The following is a 21,856-nucleotide window of genomic DNA, read 5'->3' as shown; positions in this document are numbered from 1 at the left end:
GTTGTATTTTGGAGATTATGGATTGATTTATATTGTGATATTGTTGTTGTATGTTGTTAATATATTGTGTGGATTGTGTTTGTGATGCCATCGCTTGTGATGGTTTGTATTTGTATTAAAATTGTATATGGGAAACGAGCAAAACAAGGGCTGGATTTAAATTTTTTTCCAATTTTTTACCGACGGAATTATAGTTTCCGTCGGTAAAATATCGAAAGAACAGTTACTTTTTGCGATATGTCTCCGACAAAATCAGGGGTTCCGTCCGGTAATTACCGACGGAATCAGTGATTTCGTCGGTAATTGCCGACGGAAACCCTGATTCTGTCGGGCCTCACCGACGGAATCACTGATTCCGTCGGGAATTACCGACGGAATCAGTGCTTCCGTCGGCCTATTACCAATGGAATCAGGGGTTCCGTCGGTAATTACTGACGGAATCAACGATTCCGTCGTGAATCTCCGTTTACCTCCGTTTGATTTTTTTACCGACGGGTAAACAATGCAGTCGGTAATATACCAACGGAATCTATAATTCCGTCGGTACTTACCGACGGACATACTTTTCTGTCGGTAAAGTGAATATCGACCAAAATACTTCCGATACCATGAATTCCGTCGGTAATGCCAAATACCGACGGAATATTCAGTTGGTAATAATAGTATTTTTTTTGTAGTGATTTGTTCCCCACATCGATCACTAACTTAAGTATCAGAGAGACAACGTTAGGGCCCCCTTCTCTGATCTCGGCACTAATGTTTTGTGACACGCAGGACAACGAGGAGTTTTTGTTTAGCCAACATCAGAGCCACTATACCCAGCCAACCATCTTCCTCATTTTCGGATAAGATCAATTTCCTTAACTACCAGTTAGGTCCAGCCATGGACTGCAACCCTTGCTTCTATCCTCTTTGTCTTCATTTTGGAGACATTGACTTCAATTTTCCACTTATTTTGGTCGCCTCACTCGCTCTTCTCTTTCCATTGTCATCCTAGTAAGTGTCACCTCACTCGCTCCTCTCTTTCCATCGTCATCCTCCGCCTGTCTTCTCTCAACGCCTCTCTCCTCTACCTCGCTTACTTGTTCTCATGCCTTTTTCTTGTCACAGCTTGCTACCATGATCACTCCCTCCATTGTTAGACCCTCCACCCTAGAGGCGTAGTTGTCAACATGGATGCTCTCGGTCGTGGCTGTCATGACCGGATGGACGTGTCCTCCACAATGACATACTCTTACATCAGTGCAAAATGCGAGTGACTGTGGATTAAAATCCTATGCCATTGAGCATTGCCTCATGCTATGTGTCTATGCCTATGGATCGACTATCTCTATCTAATCGTCAGCATCACACTCTTTAATATCAATGACAGCTAATAAAAATTTAAAATTTGGTTACATGTAAGAAAAGGTGAGATGGTTTATGCGAAGTGAACTAGGACCTATTATAAACAATCGAATCAGCCCAGCCGAGCTCATCTCTAATTTCTAGATCCGTGAATCTGTCCCTCTTCGGGAGATTATTAATTGAAATGTAGATCTGCTACATTAACGAACTCTAGTGCCGGTCCCACAGATATGGAGGGAGGTACATGAAAGTACACAGGCGTCAGACGCATGGTGGAGTAAACCTCAGGTCATCAATTTATAAGAATCGACCTCTGACTATTACGTTAGAGATATCATGTGCCCACCGTTTATGCTACGTCTTGAGGGTGGGAGATTATTAATTGAAGCTAATTGGTAACTTGCTTAATGTTATTTCTCATGTTTTAGAACCATTGTGAGATTCTAAACAGTGCCATGAACCCAAATGATCCATGTGCTCAGTGCAAACACAAAACAGAAGGTGAAGCAGAAACCTTTGAGAGAACTTGCCCACGCCTCAAGCTACCAAGTTTCTGAGGAAGAAAATTGGAGAGTAACTGAAGCAGCTTTTAAGAAAAGAATAAAGGCATGGAGATGCTTGCTCATAGCGTACTACCAAAGAAAACCAGTTATGCTATAAACTTAATTATTCATATCAGCAAACAAATCAACTAGAACACATGATCACCTGCAAAAATGGAGAGAGGAGAGATGATGGACAAACAATATGCTCCAGCTGCAAGGTGCTTCTGCTTCCCTTGCTTGATCCTGAGCCTTGCACTCGTATCTGCAGCAGTTTTCATCATAATATTTGTCCTAAAGCCAAGGAAGCCCAGCTTCCATCTGCACGCAGTAGAAATGGGTTCTTCAGATGCAGCTTTCAGCAAGGGATCGAATGACTCTTCGACAATGCTTTTACTGTTTTTTGTTGCTCAGAACCCCAATAAGCTTGGCATCAGATACAGCTCCTCAGAGCTTGGACTTGTCTACGACAGCAACAACATGGGGCTGATCAAAGTTCCTACATTTTTTCAACCAGCTCATAGCACAAACGTCAGTGTCTTGGTGCATGTCTTCTTCAAGAGAATCGATGTTGCCGAAATTGTCAGTGAACATACCTCTGAAAGTTCATCGAGCCTCGGCGATCTGGAGATCAGAGTATTCGGTGGAATTCATGTTCGAGCTCACATCTTTAACTTTCAGCTGTTCAAGACTCAGGTAGCTCCTTTAATTATACAAATGACAAGGTAATAAACTCCATGACTAGTTAATTGTTCTGTAGGTTTTCCTTGATTGTCTGATCAGTGCAAAGCTCACTGACATTGTTCTGAGCAAACTATTCATCACTGCAGCTAAATCACGCAAGGTATGACAATATTTTGAAGAAAATTCAGAATCTCAACCGTCGTGATAAAACACCAGGAAAATGTAAAATTTATAACTTCTTTTGCAGACTTTCTTATTATCCAGTTTGCCACACCTCACACAGAAATGTTCAATGGCTCTCTGTATATGAACAAGATGTATGGAAGCAAGCAAGCAAACAAATACTTTTCTTTGTAGTTTGGATTTTTCATTCTTACTATTTTTTGTGTGTAGATATGATCGAAAATACATATTTGATGTACCATTTCAGCATATAATAATTGACATAAACATAGCACCAAATAAATACTGTATAAATAATTATAGAAATGGAAGAAAAAAATTGGGATTTTGTGTTGTTCACTGTAAGTACAGAGCTAGTAATCGGATCGGGGATAGACCTGCATTTCTGGATCCGCATCGCTTGTTTGAACAAGGATCCGACCCGAAACTGATGGGTCTGGGTTAACCCGCATCTTTTGGTCCGCCCCGGTCCCTCCTATAAAGTTTGAACTCCCGCCTGGCGGCCTCGTTCCCCGTTGTAGATCCTAGGGCACAGGAGGGATCCCGAAACCTCTCGACGGAGGCTGCTGAAGGTGGCGATTGAGGCGGTCGCGAACTGTCGGGGGTGATTTCGCTTATCTTTTGTCGGATTTGGTAAGTCGTTCCTGGTTCTTCATTTAATTTGAATGATTGAAGTGAAAAGGGGATTTATTTGAATGTTTAACAACATAGAGGGCGAAGCAGAGTAAAAAATGTTGCATTTTTATAGTTGAGGGCTTTGAGTTCTGTTTGCTGATGTGCGCCTAGGACATTGTCCTTGAGCTTCGATGGCGAGCCCCCGAAAAAGAGTGGACATTCAGCACCTTCTTTCACTCGGAGATGATCTCCTAGGTGTTTTGAAGAATAAGAAGGATGAGGAAGGGATGATGAAAATCATGGAAGGGTTGAAGCTGCTTTCTTCCTCATGTCAAGTTGATGCCAATGAAACTGAGAAGTCAATAAAAGGTTGGGCTTTCTTCAGCATTTTCATTCATTGTTTTTTTTCCTGGTCAATGGAATTGCTGTCTCTGAGTAGGATGACAAATTTTGGGAGTTTGGATCATGTTTTAATCGTGTAAGGGAACTTGGAACACGATTCAAGGAATTTGGATCATGCCACATAGAGGCCAGGAAAATGAAAGGATAAAGGAGCGAATCTATGTTAATGTAAGAAATAAGATTCAACCAATGTTAATATTGAAATTAGAGTTTACAAGGGTTAGGTCATCCTACTGCATTGAATGAAATAATCATGCTCCTTTTTCTGCAAACTGTGCTAGTTCAGGAATGTTTTGTTACCAAGACTCTTCATGCTATCTTAGTGTCATGGGTTCATGTGAAGGAAGTGTTTTATTTTAGCTGACCAAGTTTGCAAGATCAACATATCATGTTACTACAATCGGAATATCCAGTGGCTGCAATAAAGAACACTCAAATCTCATGGATGATTCAATGAAACTAAAACAGTCGATCCTAATGCAAATGCTGATCACTTAAGAAAAGTAGGAGTTTTCAGTGGGACGACCTAGGTGAAAGTCAATGGATGAGTAATTGGGTACTAATACTAACAAGCTATATGCATTTGGATAGATAATTGGTGGGGTTTTTTTTTTAAATTTTTTTGTTTTGGCAAAATTCATGTTCAGTTTTATGTGGGGACCAACAAAATGAGTTGTCTTGTAAAGATCCAAGAAAAAAATCGTTAAGACTATGCTTTATCTGCTTTTCTCCTTTGTTTGCTAAGTATTGTACCTCTTAGACAATATCACTTATCATTTATGTTTGTTGGATGTTACATTGTAGATTATCAGAAAAAGATACAATCATGCAAAGAGAATATTGACAGAATAAAAGATGGAACAGATCCTGATGTTGAACTTGAACATCTTCAACATCAGTTGGATGAGAAACTGCAAGAGGAACAACTGCTACAGCAAGAACTAAGATAAGACAAATAGAAGACATTAGATTATTCCTAGTTGAATGTAATTGTTCATTTGGTCCCAATTTGCTTTAACACAGTAATTAGAGATGAACTCATTGATTTAGAACATCAGAGAGTTTCTATTGAAGAGCGTAGGGACACGTTCAAGAAAAGAGAGAAGGATTTGGATAGAGCACGGTAAGTAATTGGACAGCTTCATGACATTTGTATTATTTATTTATTTTTTGTATTCTTTTGATTGATGCAAAAACGTGATAACGCTCACGCCAAGCATCCCTCATCGCCAGCCCCATGATAAGATGAAGGGAGGTAAATCATGTACTGAGCGGCCCCCTAAGTGGGAGGGTTATTTGCCGCAGTCGCAACTCGAACCCTTGCCTATTGATGCAAGTCCACCACTTGGTTACCAACTCAGCTACGCCCTGGGGCACTTGGGTACCACTTGGGTTATTTTTTTCTTTTGATGAATATATCATTAGTTGCTCAGTCGTGATGCAATCCTTTCACATTGATTGATTTTTTAGCATGAAATATGATTTTGGTACATTAACATGGAGAATATAATACTCATTAGAGACCTTGCTTCACTCACTAAATTGCATATAAAAAATCAAATATTATTACCAACTTTGTTATGCTAGTGGTTTAGCTTCTCTCTTTATGTATATGTAAATTTGGTGTTTCTTTTAATGATCCTGCCAATGTCAATAAGCAAATGGTTTGTGAGCAAATATGGGATGAACTGACACATGATAAAATATGAGCTGATAAACAATGTTAAGTTTCTTTTATATCACAAACAGCACAGGCTTGTTAGGTGTCAAAAAGGTCAGACAGAGGACTTATGTCAGTAAATTGGAAGGAACAGCAAATAACAATGTTATGGTGGAGTCAGGTGGAACATAGACGTTGGTTCTTGAGCTCTAAACCTAACTTTCTCATTTTATCTCTAAATTTAATTATTAAAGGTGATGACATAGAAGGAAGAAAAGGGAGTTGTAACCTTTGGTACTAAAGATTAATTGTAGAAGCAAAGCAGGTGAAATGAATGATAATATCTAGTATCACATTACTTCAAATTTATATAGGTCTATAAAGAGGGAAATTTGAAAATTACTAAAGAAAATAGGAACTCATGCAATATTTGAGCATGAACAAAAAATCATGCCTTATAACTAGCATTTTGGTGGATATATTGCATAAATCAATCTGTTAGTTTCCTATTACATAAATTTGCATGTGTGTTTCTTTAATAACCAGTTAGTTTTCTGTTTGCAGAAATTTGCTTTCCATGTGTGCTTCCGTGACCAATATCATTCCAGATTTTGAAGACCCAACCAAGATATCTGGCAGTATCCTTTTCTCTATAAGCTTGCTCTTGGTTTCTTTCTGTTGTTGGGTGAAAATAAAAACACATCTTATTTTAAAACCATTAAATGAGCACCGTGCCCTATTTTGATTTTATCAATGGGGTGCGCTGTCAGCTTTAATATGCCCCTTAATCTTTCTTTTTTGTTATTTATTGTTATGCTAATTTCTCCTATAATTCTAGATCTGCACAAGAGCACCATAATTGTGCAAGATAATAGCAATTTATATTGAAAATTTTTACACCAACAAAAGCAAACAGCTTTATTGAAAGTGCTCACTTTTGCTAATTTGAGGCAAAACTCTGTCTTGATCCATGAGATAGTCAATAGTCTCAAAAGTGAATATTCTCATACATTTCCATTGGAATTAGCATGTTTTTATTGCCACAAATTGGCAAAAGTGAATAGTTTCAATGAAACTGCTGCTCACTTTGGATAGAGGGATATGAGAGGTTATATGGGGGCCCCGTTTGATAATGATCAAAATAAGAGCACCTTTCAATGATTTCAAAAAGAAGGGTACAATTTTGATATATGTATTTTTTTTTGTTGATTTGATGTTGTCTTGTCCTTTCATCTTGTTCTTATACTATTTCGTAAATGTTTTAGCGCCATTCAGCGATATAATTACTGGCTAATTTCTACAAGCTTTTTCAGCATAATGTCATCCTTAAAAGCAATTAATTAGTGGTTGTGGATAGGAACAAGAAGTCAGTCAAGAAATTTGAGTATGAGAGAACAGAATCTCCTCTTGATGTTTGCAACAAGCTGTGGAAGATGGTGTAGATGTGTCATGACTTGTTTTTGCTCCAGCTAATTGCATTTTTGTCATTCTCTGAACACGCCACTTTACTCTGATGATGAACAAACACTAATCGAGTTCTGGTTATCCTTATCATCAGTGTAGTTCTCTCTAGTAAATTTAGCAATAAACTTTTTTTTTATATTTCGAAAGCAGTGTTTAGTTGCCACTACAACACTGAATTACTCTATGTTGCTCTTGTTATTAGTCCGGATTATATGTTGTCACTTTGTCAAGTTTCTACTTTCCCCTGTAAATTCATCGCATTGTGTGTTTGCAATACGATCATATGATGATAATGTGTGTTTTTCCCTTAAGAATTCATGGTGTGTTCAATTCCTTCCTAGATAATTTGGTCTTAAAATTAGTTTATGTAGTAAATAATTAGGTTTTAAAATCTTGATTTTTCTTTAAGTTCTTAGATTTTGGATGTTTGATATCTATTCCAAATGGATAGAAGATCAAGTGACTCCAAGAATTTAAGAATACAAAAATGCAATAAAAACATACAATTCCTGTGGCACTGTGAAGATGTAAAATCTCATTATCATGCTGTCAGTTTAATTTAAAACAAATGCCAAAGTAAAACTTCAAATCATGTTAATTGATTCTAAACATGATTAAGGCAAATAATAACCCACAGCTGTAAAAAAAACAAGAAAAAAAATTTAATAGATCATGATGTTCATATATCTCATTTTACATGTATATACAGGCCATAAACAACCAAAACTGTCATTGAAAAGAAAAATTATTGCTTAATTGTCAAGCTCAGCAGAAGAAGAGGTACTATATTGATATTTACACTGACAGTGAGTGGATCATTATATGACAGAATTGGCCTCTCAAACAAATTATATATGTATATACTTCAAATTATCAGCATAGCAGCAACACATCAATAGTTTATTCGCCCAATTCAGGTCGATGTTGAGGGTATCTGTAAACCTATTCCAACTGCAATACCATCTTGCTTTTATCGCTCCCATTGATAATGTTTTTTTTTGCAGCAGATCAGTATCGACCAGGCAACATTAAATGTATTGGCATCAATGGATTAAAGTCTCTCCGTTCATAACCCAGTGCTCGAAGCTATTCAAAGTTTGTGGCGTCTTAGCTGCTTGAAGGTTGTCGTAAGGCTGCGATATTTTGATTATATTGCCTCCCTAAAAAACAGAACAAAACAATGTAAGATATATGGACATTGGGATGAAAGTTAGATCAGAAATGTATCCCCACGCCCTGAAGCAGGGGTAATTAAAACATGAGAAAGTCTCTTGCAATTAATCATGTAATCTTTATTGGGCATATTATTAAATGCTGCAATTAATCATGTCTGAAGTTGCAATAAACAATCAGACTATAAAAAGCTTGTAGAAACAAACAAGCTATATAGTTCGAGAAACTCTTACAATTGTCTAAACTTTTACCTTCATGGCAAACCCACTATTCACGAGAACTGGTGTTGCCTTAGTTCTCACATTGGGAACATTCTTAGTAGAATGATGATCCCCAAATGGAGAATTAGTTATCGAAGACCTGGAAGCACAAAATCGAAAGTCAAGAACACAGTTTTTTTTTCTATACCCTCTATCAGATATTGATTATGCAAAAAAAAGAGGTATAGAGAATGTGAGAAGAATTGCATTGCATAAGCACAATTAGAAGGAATTTAAATCATGTGCTTTAAGATCTCAAAATCAACTCTAGTCTCTAGGTTCAGGAGACTGCTGTTAATATTATTAATTTAACGGTAAAAATAGTACTTCCTAAACTGGTTACCGAACATTTTAATCATAGCTGACAGCAAGGATTGCAGATTTAAGTTACCAATGTGGTACACAGATTTTAGATATTTTCTAAAACTTAAATCATACTGACATGTCAACCAATAATGAATTTCCTCTTTTTCCTATGTTTCATACTTCGTCAGAACTAAGAAAATAGATTGATGTTCTATGAAAAGTTATATCAACTTCTTCAGGATGTTAATAGATCACACCAAATAGTTAGTGTGTTGATATAATTGTGCCAAGTTAGGGTATTTGGCTATTTGCCGCCTTGAAGTTATTTAAGTTATAATATGGCAAAGAAATAATGAGAAAGGCATGCAGTCTACTCAAGAAAAGATGCACAAACTTTAGCCTTGAAACCTAGAACATCTTTATTTGCATGCATTAAAGTCATGGATTACCTGTCATTTATCTCTTCCTCAGCAGAATTACTACATGATAAAAGAGAATCAAGGTTAAGAAAATTTGAATGCCAATCTTTATACAAGTATGTGGATTCACTATCTTCGAAAAGCTGCCCATCAGACGTCACAGGAATGTTCCTACAAGGATAAGCAAAATGAAATTATCATTATAAAACGTTAAGTGCAATAAATCTGTACATATGAAGAACTGTCAGTAAATATGAAGATCACAAGGAGAAACTAAATTTGCCATAATTTGGGACCTTTTCTTTTAAATAAAAAAAATTGGAAACGTTTAATGATAATAATCATGAAGGCAAAATTAAATTAATTGGATATGTCAAAAGTGAATTACCAACCTGGATTCTGTTAGATTTATTTCATATTTTGAAATTTCCGAAGCTAAAGTTGAATCAAACATATGCTTGACATTCTTTGTATGTAATGTTCCGGATGATGCTGAGTATGAGAGATCTTTGTGAATAAACTTAGATCTTGATAGAGGGGCGTAACTTTCATGGAGTATGTTCCCATCTGATATGGATCTTTTAATAAATGACCTGCATAAAAAATAGAATGGACTATGACAAAAGATCAATAAATTTGTTGAATTCTCATAAACATCTTCATAAATAACTCAAATTAGAAGTCATATGAATAGAGTGTGTGGTCTGAGAGAGATGTAATCAAAGAAGATTGTAGTGCATGAATTGTCTTAGATATTCATGCCAAGAGGCAGTTTGATTGCCATGGATTTGCATGACACTAATCTGAAAAGGGGGAGATTGATAAAGAGCTGGCCTAATTTCTAAAGTAACTTTTATGTTGCATGAGCAACCTAGTGAACGAAATTCTCCATGTAACACAAAAAAATTAAATCGTTTACTTTCTCCCGCATTTGGGAATAAAATATTTCCTTTTAACAATAACAATAGGAATGTGCCAAGAAGTTCTCTTTTCTAAAAGAAAATGATAAAAAAAAATCAATATTTTATTACTGTCATTTTCACTTTAATGGCACAGATAATTAGTGTGGGAGGGTGCATTTTACAGTCGATAGATCCTCTGCATAGAAGTATGCCTAAACTAACAAATTGTAGAAATGAAGGATATCAGAAAAGGGCAAGCCTTGATAATTGTAATTTGTAAATACAACCAGACATTGTAATACCTCGAATTTTCAAAGGCATGACCCACATAATGCTGGAAGGAACCATACTCCCAGATGGCTGGTTTGTCCAATTGAGGTTGGAAGTGTCCAAGAAATCTGTAGAATTTAACAGTTAAAATATCAAAGCAAAAGCATTACAAAATTTCAGTTTGCATGAAACTGTAACCTCCGTTTTCATAAAATATATGCGGAGGATTGCATCATGAAAATGTTTATACATACATGTCTATTGCAGCCTGCTTTTCAACATCCATATAAGCATTGCTGTAATATCTTTGGAGTGTTCTAAAGAACTCTTGGGACTGGATTGCTGCTTTCCAGTGACCTCTTCTTTCAGAGAAAATCTATCAAGTGTTATATATGAAAACTTTTTATCTCAAAAGTAATCTTTGAATCTCCATGTAATTAAGAAAACAAATGTTACGAAGGTTGAAATAATCAATTAGAATTCAGCCATGTATTCAGTACAATGACTGTATCATATGCTAAAACCCTACATTGAAACAAATAAAAGATATCTTTCTTATGCAGCTAGTTCCTAGGAAGGCACTGATCTACCAAATAGTAATAGAACTTCAGAAAAGGAAGATTGAATATACAAAACATCTTTTATTTGAGTAGTCCCAACATGTCAATAAAAAATGTAGCTCAAAACAAACTAAGAAACTACTGAAGTCAAACTACAAATATATGCTCTGTTAAATCTCTGATACAAACTAATGAATCACACTACCAGCATCGGGAATTATTATTTCAGTCATTCATCAGTATATACATAAGTGATGGCTTCACACATTGAGTGGGTGAGACTATAAAGAAAACCAAATCCAACCCAAACTGTCAGATTCTTTCCTTTTATCCAATCATGGGAATGGAACTCCATTTCACAAACTAAATTTACTGTGCAGAACTACCTAATAAAGGCAGTAAGTTATTTCTTTGTTAGCATGACAAATTTGAGAAACCTCTCAATACAGACAATCATGAATCTGTGGTGGTTATGACAATAATTTTCCAAAAGTCATATACTATATTTATTTTAAGGTCCAAACCATTATTTATAAGTTGCAGGTCAAAATTATATAAGGTTTCATGATACAGGATTGCAATTAAAGTTAATAGGAGATAGGAAAAAGTAGCATGAATATGTATACAAACATGTGATGTGATGCTTGACAAACTTAATGTGAATTCTAATTGAGGAGTCAAACCATTCTATCTAAAAGTGACAAGTCAAAATTACACAAGGGTTTGTGGTAAAGATTGTGATTAAAATCAATAAGAAACAAGAAAAAGAAAACATAATTATGCATAAAAAACAATGTGATACAACACAATGTGATGCTTGACAAACTTAATGTGAATTCTATTTAAGGGATACCTTATTGTGAGCAGCAGAACCACCATATTGCAAAGAAAGTGTGTCTCCCATTGTCTCGTAATAGGTCATCAAATCATCAGCCAGGGTGGCATCAAGATGAACGCTTGGAAAACGGGCTAAATTTAATGCATGAAGTTGATGCCCCAGTGCAGCTAACCCATAGGCATATTGAGCAACATTTGTACGATCTAAACAGTCAATGCAGTTTGTTCTCAAGACACCTTTCTGACACCTAAGTGATTTTACCGAGCAATGTCCAACACTATGATCCTCAATCTTTGTTATATCATATCCCAATATATCAGAATTATCTTCTTGGGATCCATCTTCTATCATATCAACTTCATCTGTGTCAGTGGTGTTACTGCTGTTACTAGTAGAATGATTATTACAAGAATGGTCACCACCATCATCCATTCTGAATGTTAAAACATTACATGATAGTGAAACAATAAATAGTGGAAGATATAAGATAGTTTAGTGGATGAAGTTGACATATGTTATGGAAAGTAAGACATAATGATCCAATAAGAAGACAGATCCATGTCGTTATGTACATTTAGTCAAACTCTTGGGTTTCATCGCAAAACAATATAAACTATTTCTTTAAATAAGTTATATTTAGTAAAGACATAGTGACAGTTAGAATTTTAGTTTTCTCTAGAGAAACACCGGTATCTATTTGCATAAAAAGTGTGGAGCATAAACAGCAGGGGATAATTTAGAATAATTCTCATCATTATACATCATATTCTATAAGTTGTTAAACTTTAAACTAAAAAAAAATTTCAACTCAATCAATAAATTGGTAGATGCTATATAATCAAAACTTGAATAGATGTACATTATCTTAGCATAATGATGAGAAAATTGGATAATATTAGTATAAAATCACAAATCGTTATTACAAAATAACAAATATACAAACTGTATTCAGAATCATAGCATCAACATGGAAATAAAAAAATAACTTTCAATAAGTCATACAAAAAAACAGATTCCTTATGTATATTTTCATTAAATTGGAAAATAGAAACACCAGAATGCATATGAGAATATACTTACACAAACTTGGGCCACCTTAAGTCACCTTCATTCCTTAAACTTGGTGTTACTTCACAATAAAAGAATCCTGTTAACTTTAAGGTACGCGCTGCCACTTTTCCCAATAGCTTAAGCACATTTTTAGCTTTGCTGTGACAGAAAAACTAATTATTTCTAGCAGTAATGCAGGAACATATATCCTAGATTCACAAAAGTACCTTCGAGAATGCTTATGAAGATCCCAGTGTAGGTACTTCAAGCTACATTCTTCAGGTAAACTTTTATTGATAAACTCAATTGCATCAGAAAATTCTGAACGTAGAATAGATTCCCGAGGTTTCTTTTCTTCTGACTGTTAAAGTAACCAGAACTATGAGTGTGACAAAATATAATTACTTATTAATCTTTATCCAATGATTTATGCACAATAAGAAGATGGGAAAGCTTCATAAAGAATACCTTTATCAAGTTCAAAATGATAATAGGATTTCCATATCTTTTGCTGAGATTCTCAAAATGAAGCCGAGTAGCCTGATAACCTTTTTCTTTTTTCACTGTTTAAAGAAAAAAGTAGATATTTACTTTTTAAGCAAATGTCATATATTAGCTAAGCTTGCAGGATTTCCTTCGAGTTTTCCAGAGAGAGAGAGAGAGAGAGAGAGAGAGTTCACGACCTTTAATACTTACCTATTATATCGGGCTTTGGGTTCAGTTTTGAGGTTTCTTGAGACCAAAACAGAGGTATTGAACCCCTATTCTGAACTACAGAACTCACACGTTTTGGAATTTCTCCAGGAATGTCTTTATAGATAATCTGTTCTGTCTCAACATCATTTGCTACATGCCCATGTTCATTGACACCTCGCTTCAAAAACCTAATCCACAAGAACAATGGCAATTTCAAGAATTAACAAGAAGGCAAGAAAAAACACAAGATGAAAACAAAATATATGTGATTTTATTAAATGCAATCAGTATACATAAATGAAACATAATCATGAAAAAAAGGCAGCAAAGCATAACAACCTGGTCCCTGCAAAATGCCGTGAGCGCCTAGCAATTAGAGTCAACCAAAAATCTTCTCCATATATTGAAAGTTTGGCCTGTATTAACAATGACAAAGCTATTACTTTATTGCTAAAGTATTCCTGAAAGAATCAAGTGGTGATATGTAAAGGGTAGAATAATATGATCTGGAACAGGCAAACAGCATAAGATGAACTACAACATACTTGCAGTCAGTGAGCCAGTATTTATGATCATTTTGATTCCTTGGGATACATTAATAACCAAAACTTCTGTGGAAAAACTACATATTATCATAACAAGTATTATCAGATAGGGTTTTGTCAGAAAAAAGAGCATATAAACACCAAGAAACATGAAACCTCCAACAAAGATATGAAAGTGATCAATCATTTATTACTGATGCACATGAGCACTTTCATAGCTCAGAAAATCCATATTATTCCTTTTCATTGCTATGTTGAAAATTAATTTTACAAAAGAAAACATCAAAAGGTTAAATAAAAAAAATTATAAAATATATCTACCTGCTTAAAGAAACCATACACCAAATCAACTGTCCATAGAGTACTTTTAACACGATTATGAATTTCGCGAGTCAAGAACTCATTCCATATGAACATAGTCTCGTATATCATCTGCCCTGGATGATTCTGGCGTATATTTTTCTGTAAGCTTTGCATTATATGGTACGAATAGCTAAAAAAGAAATCTTTTGTAAGATCTACTGTCCGAAAGAGCTTCATGTACCTGTGAATTTATTCAGACCAAATAAGTATTTGATAAAGCTTTGCTGAGGTCAAAATACAAACGAGACATACAAAAAAGCAATACTAAAGATATATTAAAATATACATGATAATTGAATAGAAAACAAAGAATGCATGAAACATTTCTGAAACATGAAATTGGCTACCTAAAGAAAAATGACTCGCCAATGCATGAGTATTCTTAGCCAAAATAAACAGCAATGAATAGAAAGTAATCGCATGAGTTTTTCTAATCAACAAAAAGATCACCTTTATTTATATATTTATTATTTAGAAAAATAGAAAAAGATTTTTAAAAAAAGAGGATGATGATTTTCAGATTAAAGTGAAACTCATTTGGTAGCATTGTTGAGATTGGCATGACAATTGCTATTGTGCTTGCCCCAGAGTACATATGCTTTAAAGTTAAAGGAAAAAATTACTGTTATTAGCTTTTCAAGCCATAAAGCACATGTCGCAGTCATAAGCACTATATGTCTTAACATTTGATATCGATGAAGCAGAATAGAAAGTGAAAAACCTGTCTTCATTCCTGGTAACGGTCATATTAGATTGGACAGTAGAATTTGGAATTGTGATAATTTCGCTCTTTGCGACAGCATAAATTGTGTGGCCAAATATAGTTCCAATCTCTCTTCTTTCGGTGATAAGCAGCATATAGTACGGCCCCAAGAATTTGAAAAATCCTGATACAAAAATATTCACTTATGCATAGTGGAAACGACCAATTACAACATAAGACACAAGAAGCAACTAAAACTGCACTAACCAACAATGCCATAACAAGTTGCTACAAACTTCAGCCCCCCAGTGGACTTGTTTCCCTCATGTATTCGATTTAGCAGTTCTTTACATTCATCTTCTGAATATGTGGTAGAGTCTTCGTGTATATTAAGTTCTGAAGGTTCTGACCTGTCAATTTTTAACACTTTCAAGAAGTTTCTGCTCTGGCTCCTTCCAATCATATAAAATTTCTGCAGGATCAAGCGCCAAATCAAGTAGAAGTGGTAAGAGGATCATACAGACAATGAATAAGCAAGTACTAAAGCAGGATGCATATATATCAAGGAGACAATAATCCTTCGTCCGAGTGGTTGTTGGAAAAGGAAAGAAGAGATTTTTAAAAAGAGGGAAAAACAGATTTGGTATAAGTTGCAGGGAAAACATAACAAATAAAAAAAATATTTAACTATTATGAATAGGAATCACTGGTGGAATAATTTGCATTGAAACAGTACATTGAAGGAATATGCCTAAATTGTAATTAATTATTTCCAAAACGAAAACCAAAATTTGACCACGAAATTTGGATTTCTTTTTATGACCAAGAGGAAATTTCTTTATAAGATATAGCTTGCAGGTAAATTCCTCAAGGTTGACCTGCAGATTAATTGACCCCCGAACAAGAAATGATTGCACGCCAACAAATCCAGTAGAAAGGTTGCAGAGAATAATAATATGAGAACACAAAAAACTTGTGTGTTTAGATACTCGAGCTATGAGATGAAATGGAACAGAGAAGCAACTTCGAGCTATCATTCAAACAAGATAAAGAAGAAGAGAAACAAAAAAATTTCGTCAGCGTTTCTTTTTTCCTTACGGATTGAGTTACGTAGAGCTCGAAACTATTAAGGTATCTGCCGGCATCGGATGGCTCGTCGTGGATCCGCCGCTCCTCTCCGGCCTCCGTCGCCATTCTATCCGGATCCCGAGCCCCTGGCTCGGGCCGCATCAGTTGGGCATCAAAATGTTCCGAGATCAGGCAGTCCGCCGACGCAGCTCCAGGTTCCCACGCGGCTGCTTCAAATATAGCATCGTTTCTCCCTTTCTTCCCCTGCCTCCTTGCCCACCCCAACTCAGGCTTCCCCAAATCTCCTCTTTTCCATCCAGGCACCGGAGCTAACAACAAGCAACGATAATACAAGAAACTAAGCAACGAAAAGTTGCAATCTTTGGGTAGAAAGATATACTTTTGATGCCCAATAAAGCAAATCAAGACAAAATCAAGGGGTATATGGGCTTTGATTATTGCAAAGACAAGAAAGATGCGCTTAATTTGCAAGGAATGAAAGGAAAAAACAACTGGGAGACGAAATTGGAAACAGACAGAACGATAGAAGGCGAGTGGAAAATCAGCGATTCCGAAACAAGGCCGCCTATTTCTTCTCCGCCTATTTTATAGATTTCAAGAAAAAGATCTCATCTTCTAACCGAATGCGGAAGTCGTCGTGTTTTTGTTTCAGTGCTACGATTTTATAATGCGGGGAGAACGAGTCAAGCACGACTCGGACCTGAGCCAGTCGATCCGCTGGTTAATCCTGATCGAACCGGTCTCACGTAAATTTATCCGATAATTTACTAAAATTAATAAAAACATAAATTAAAAGACCCTCTATCATTACACTATTATAAACTTGTTGAGATTATACAGAAAATAAATAAATTTGTTATCTTAACGATCCTCTTAGTATTGATCTACGGATATAGAGAGAGGTACATATAAAAATATAGGTCATAGACGTATGATTACGTCAGAAATATCATATGTCCCTACGTCTTGAGGACTCGTTGAGATTATACAAAACCTTTGCCTTAATGTTGTGCTTTTGTATGTGCTCGATTATCAAAAAAAAATGTAATTAATTAACTAAACATAATGTGATTATCACATACCTTATTACACGTAATATCACCATTAGATGCACCTAATTACAGCTAAATTTTGGTTGTCAAGTTTCCAAATCAAATATGGTCGGTATTTTATTCAATATTAAATAATAAACTGGCCGACACGTTGATCACGAGCATAATTAATTTCCTTGGTCGGTTTTTCCTTCATTTAAAAGGAAAAATAATTAATTATTTGGTCAAAACATTATACAATGATTTGATTCTTAGCAAATTCCTGGAAAGCTTAAAACGATATATTTAATAATTCCTTCCTGATGAAATCCTTCTCGAAGTCAATTTTTGTTTTCTTTTGTTATAACTGATCTAAAGAAAATTGACAGAGTTGAATTTTTCAATTTTTTATTTTATTTATTTTACATTTTAAAATCATACCACTTGCTGAAATATAATAAGAAATACATTATTATCTTTCATTGAGTCAAAACCCGAAATGACAACATAAAAACGACTGATTAATTAATGTTTGTGAAATTTTTAATTATGATTTAGTAATACAAGTGTGCATCTTTTTATATATATATATATATATATATAAAAGATCCAAAGAAGAGCTTTTTACCAAACTGTGTTAATTTTTGTATAGGAACTCAGTTGAGTTGAAATTAATGTTGAATAGTGAATTATATATGGATCTGTTTGTTTATAAGAAAAAAAAAAGAAGGGATTGTTTAAGTCAGTTTGCTAAATTATATTAATGGCATAATGACATTGTCTATTACTAATCATGCATGGATTTGATTTTGTTGTGCTGAGAATTAATTGATAGTTTTTGCATGGCCCATGCAAAGCCATGGATTTAAGATGAAGAGGAAGAAGTAGGGCAGGCATCATCATCGTGCTGTTGCGTGTGATTTCCTGGAAAAGAGGTAAGTGTGAATGCATGTGAATTAACAGAAAAGGTCGTTACTAGTGGAAAATCACATTAATGAGTACTGGAGTGCAACAGAAAACTGTCACATCTTTGGCTTGATTAATTACTGCAACTGGCTCTTCACCTGAATCATGCTGTTGGAGGAGTTAGCGGTCCCTTGGAATCTGCTTTATTTTGAGTGGCTTGAGAAAAAAAAATAGAAGAGAAGATAAATTTCAATTTAGTTTTAAAAATTTTTAAATAGAAAAATAAAATTAATTAGCTGCAGTAGAATCTGGACGATTAAATTGTTTTATATATATTAAAAATTAATACTGGCATATGTTTGTTTAATTAGTTGTCTTTGTTTTATGTTTTTAAGAAAAAGAATGAGAGGACTGCCGTTTCATATATAATCGGTGCAAATCAATTGAAACAAAAAATTGGGAAAAAAATAATTTGATGGACTCGAATAAAAAAAACTATGAGTAGATACTTATTTTTATGCTTCTTCTTTATATATATATATCTCAGATGGAAGTCGGCGGAGATAGTATTGGTATTGACGGAGAGACGATTTTGATGCACCCTATGTATGCGTATCGGAAAAGCGAACCCCTAAAGTCGGCGGAGATAGTATTGGTATTGACGGAGAGACGATTTTGACGCACCCTATGTATGCGTATCGGAAAAGCGAACCCCTAAATGGAACCCGATTTGCAATAGGGGAACTGGTGGTACTTAGACTCTGCACACACTCAGACAAGTACACGGAACGTTAGAGATAAAAAATCAGGGAAAAAGTCCTCGATGTAGGCCTCCGACGCTCAAGTCGGGTCCTTTTCCCCTGAAAAATCAATGTACGATGGAAGAAAAAAGAACTGTTGAAGACGAGTGCGGATGTGTGTGTACTTGGCCAAGGAAGAGGACCTTCCTTTTTATATGACTACATACCTTTTGAGTCTGACCACCGTCAGAGGATATCGGGTGTCAGGGCCTGTCAGGTGAGAGAGGATGTACGACAGCCTCCTATAAGTAGAAGGAAGGTTCTACTCTCAAGAAGTGACAGATCACTGAAATATTCCCTGACGTATGACAGTTATTCTCTGACAGGAGGTTACGATTCTCTGACATTGTTGTTGCTTAGTGCTTCCCGTCCCGCCCAAGTTCAGCTACAGCCAACTCGGGATGACCGCTTAGATGTGCTATCAGGACTGAGCGTTAATGAAGAGGATGAGCTATGGTGAACCGACCAAGTTTTTATCTGAGACTATGGCGAAGGACCCATCTTTCACGATTTAACCGCCGAAGAGCCGATTGGGAGTTGTCTTAGTAAAAGTACCAAAACCGTCTATAAAGCATCCGATCAGTCGAGAGTAGGCTAGGAACTAGTGCAAGCTTCATCTTATTGTTGGGACCTTGATGTCCGCTAGAGGGGGGGTGAATAGCGTTTCGTCGCGCTTGTCGGTTGCTTTGTCTTGATAATATGCAGCGAAAATAAACACAAGACACACACAACGCTAACACTAAGGATTTACTTGGTATCCACCTCAAGAAGAGGTGACTAATCCAAGGATCCACACGACACGCTCACTCCACTAATGAAAACCTCATTCTCAGTCGCAGCCGGAGGCGGAGAAGCCTCGTACAGTACTCACACACAAACACAAACACGAACACAAGAAGAAGAAACAAAAATACAATGTAATACACCTTTCTTCTTGCTTACTTGTGCTTGTCGTCGCCTCTTGAACCATGGAGAAACTTCCCAAGTGCCATCAAGAACTGGCGTGAGTAGATCGGAGAAGCTCGCTCTGAATCACTGAAGACCGGTGCAAAAGATCGCAAGAGATCTACTGAGAAAAAGCTCCGCCTGGGCTTTATACAGTAGCTCCAATCAATTGAATTCATCCCCAATCGATCGCCACGTCACATCCGGACAATCCCAACCGTCCACCACCTGCATCCTGCGCAACCATCGAATCCCAATCGATCGATCGATCGATTGGGAATATCTGGATCGATCGGTAGATCGATCCAGAAGCATTCTGTGCTTCTCGCGATCGCGCGAGAACACCCCTGCCCAATCGATCAACCGATCGATTGGTAGCTCTCAATCGATCACCCGATCGATTGGGAGAGCTTCTGTGCTACCGATTTCCTGACCCCAATCGATCGGCTGATCGATTGGGTCATTCCAACAATCGCGCACACTCCAATCGATCGGCTGATCGATTGGAGCCTGTTCAATCGATTGCCCGATCGATTGCACACCCTGGACTCGACTCAAACTCAAGTCCAGCTTCCCAAACCTAACTCCCGGTCAACCGTGACCTATTAGGTTTGCACTCCTAGCATTTGACTACTCCCGACCAACCTCGAACTAGCCTTTTAGCCTCCTCCATCAGCCTTGCGTCCCTCGGATATCTCCTCATCCTTCACATCTTGCCTTCTGGAGCTTCCATCGGCCTCATCCTAGTTGTCGGGTTCTCCTCGCCAAGTCACACTAGGACTTACCTTGCCAAGACCACATGCTTGGACTTACAACCTTTGCCAAGATCACACTTAGACTTTCCAATTGCCTGGCTCCTCACCAGGACTTTCCTTTTGCCAATATCACACTTGGACTTTTCAATTGTCTGGCTCCTTACCAAGACTTTTCTTTTGTCAAGATCACACTTGGACTTTCCAATTGCCTGATCTCACTTATCAGGACTTTCACCACCAAGTCTGGTCAACACTGTCCTACTTGGATTTTCACTCTTGACAACATTCACCACCAAGTTAGGACTTTCCCAGATGCCTAAGCTCCAATTAGAACTTTCCCATTTGCATAAACTCCAGTTAGGACTTACCCGGTCAAGTCTCCGGTCAACACTGACCCACTTGACTTGTCTTTTCATCAACCTGGTCAATCCCTTGACCATCTCCACAATCGGACGATTGCTCCAGCAATCTCCATACATTGTCAAACATCAAAACTCAATTCCCGACTCAAGCTTGACTCAACTCAAGCTTAGTCAAACTGATCAAACATGACCTAGGGAAATTGCCCCAACACTTATGTCTCAAATCTGGGGACTTGCCCTGACTGTGATCGACCAGGAATTATGCGGCTAATGACGCGAGGCGGTCTAACTTCCGTATTTCCTTGACTGTTGACTGCCACGTCTCTTGACTATTGACTGTCACGTCCCTTTGACTTTTGACTGCTACGTCCCCTTGACTTTTGACCTCATGACCCCCTTGGGTCCCTCCTTTACACGTCATATCAATCTATATATATAGGTGAGCAATTTATGTCTACTGATCCTATCCGAAAGCGGAGAAAATGGAAAACTATAGATGTAGCTGTGGGGTTGACGAAATTGTCACAAAAGGTGTTAGTGTCAAGCCGGGAAGGGGTTTCCGGCATTGGCCTTCCGAAGCTCAAGTCAGTTTTCAACACAGTAGATAATAGTAAGAATGTTATAACAAAGAGTGTGTCAAATAACAAAGTTCTGCATACCTCCGCCTATAGATGAGAACCCTCTTTTATGGTATCACTGTAGTGTCTGGGCATGTATCCCAAAGTATATACATATTTTCCAAAGCATCGTAGGAAAAGATAAGTCAAAAAGTGTCCTTAACACCTTTCCTTAAGTGAGCGTGCAAATCTCTAATGTGGCAGGTGGGAAGCTTCTGAAATACTATTTGTCTGCTGGACATGTTCTATTGTCAATGGTACTAACCTTCAAAAGGATACAATGAGATATGCAGTTGGGTCCCATTGTAGGCCAGCCGGATCTCGCTCGGACTGGTTGTCCCTGTTCAATCGTGCAGTTCGGAGTTGCTG

At 36.8% G+C, this 21,856-nt stretch overlaps 3 protein-coding genes across 4 annotated transcripts; 2 read left to right on the top strand and 1 right to left on the bottom strand.

Moving 5' to 3' along the window:
* Nucleotides 1-2,046: 2,046 nt before the first annotated feature.
* On the top strand, nt 2,047-3,061 carry LOC121967894. The gene is made up of 3 exons (XM_042518407.1): nt 2,047-2,585; nt 2,650-2,733; nt 2,821-3,061. The coding sequence occupies exons 1-3, from the start codon at nt 2,064-2,066 to the stop codon at nt 2,881-2,883; spliced, it is 669 nt and encodes a 222-aa protein (XP_042374341.1). The 5' UTR covers nt 2,047-2,063; the 3' UTR covers nt 2,884-3,061.
* A 172-nt stretch (nt 3,062-3,233) lies between these two features.
* Nucleotides 3,234-7,197, top strand: LOC121967895 (kinetochore protein SPC24 homolog). Of its 2 annotated transcripts, none has more exons than XM_042518408.1 (6): nt 3,234-3,389; nt 3,543-3,740; nt 4,578-4,719; nt 4,795-4,896; nt 5,998-6,071; nt 6,778-7,194. In XM_042518408.1, the coding sequence occupies exons 2-6, from the start codon at nt 3,563-3,565 to the stop codon at nt 6,873-6,875; spliced, it is 594 nt and encodes a 197-aa protein (XP_042374342.1). In that variant the 5' UTR covers nt 3,234-3,389; nt 3,543-3,562; the 3' UTR covers nt 6,876-7,194. The 2 variants fall into 2 exon arrangements, with proteins under 2 accessions (XP_042374342.1, XP_042374343.1); XM_042518409.1 differs by having other exon boundaries at nt 3,236-3,389; nt 3,505-3,740; nt 6,778-7,197.
* Nucleotides 7,198-7,542: 345 nt separating this feature from the next.
* LOC121967893 (phosphoinositide phosphatase SAC2-like) lies at nt 7,543-16,708 on the bottom strand. Its single transcript, XM_042518406.1, has 17 exons — nt 16,588-16,708; nt 16,081-16,379; nt 15,250-15,454; nt 15,001-15,166; nt 14,238-14,460; nt 13,711-13,787; nt 13,372-13,559; nt 13,144-13,238; nt 12,903-13,036; nt 12,706-12,834; nt 11,641-12,058; nt 10,482-10,603; nt 10,260-10,355; nt 9,448-9,648; nt 9,086-9,226; nt 8,322-8,430; nt 7,543-8,057 (listed from the first exon to the last, which is right to left on the bottom strand). Exons 2-17 carry the CDS (start codon nt 16,210-16,212, stop codon nt 7,941-7,943), a joined length of 2,553 nt encoding a protein of 850 aa, XP_042374340.1. The 5' UTR covers nt 16,213-16,379; nt 16,588-16,708; the 3' UTR covers nt 7,543-7,940.
* Between the last annotated feature and the right edge of the window lie 5,148 nt (nt 16,709-21,856).

Source organism: Zingiber officinale, chromosome 3B (assembly GCF_018446385.1).
Source record: "Zingiber officinale cultivar Zhangliang chromosome 3B, Zo_v1.1, whole genome shotgun sequence".
In the NCBI taxonomy this organism is placed as follows: Eukaryota; Viridiplantae; Streptophyta; class Magnoliopsida; order Zingiberales; family Zingiberaceae; genus Zingiber; species Zingiber officinale.
Note: the sequence above shows the minus strand (reverse complement) of the source record. Positions and strands in the feature narration are given on the sequence as shown.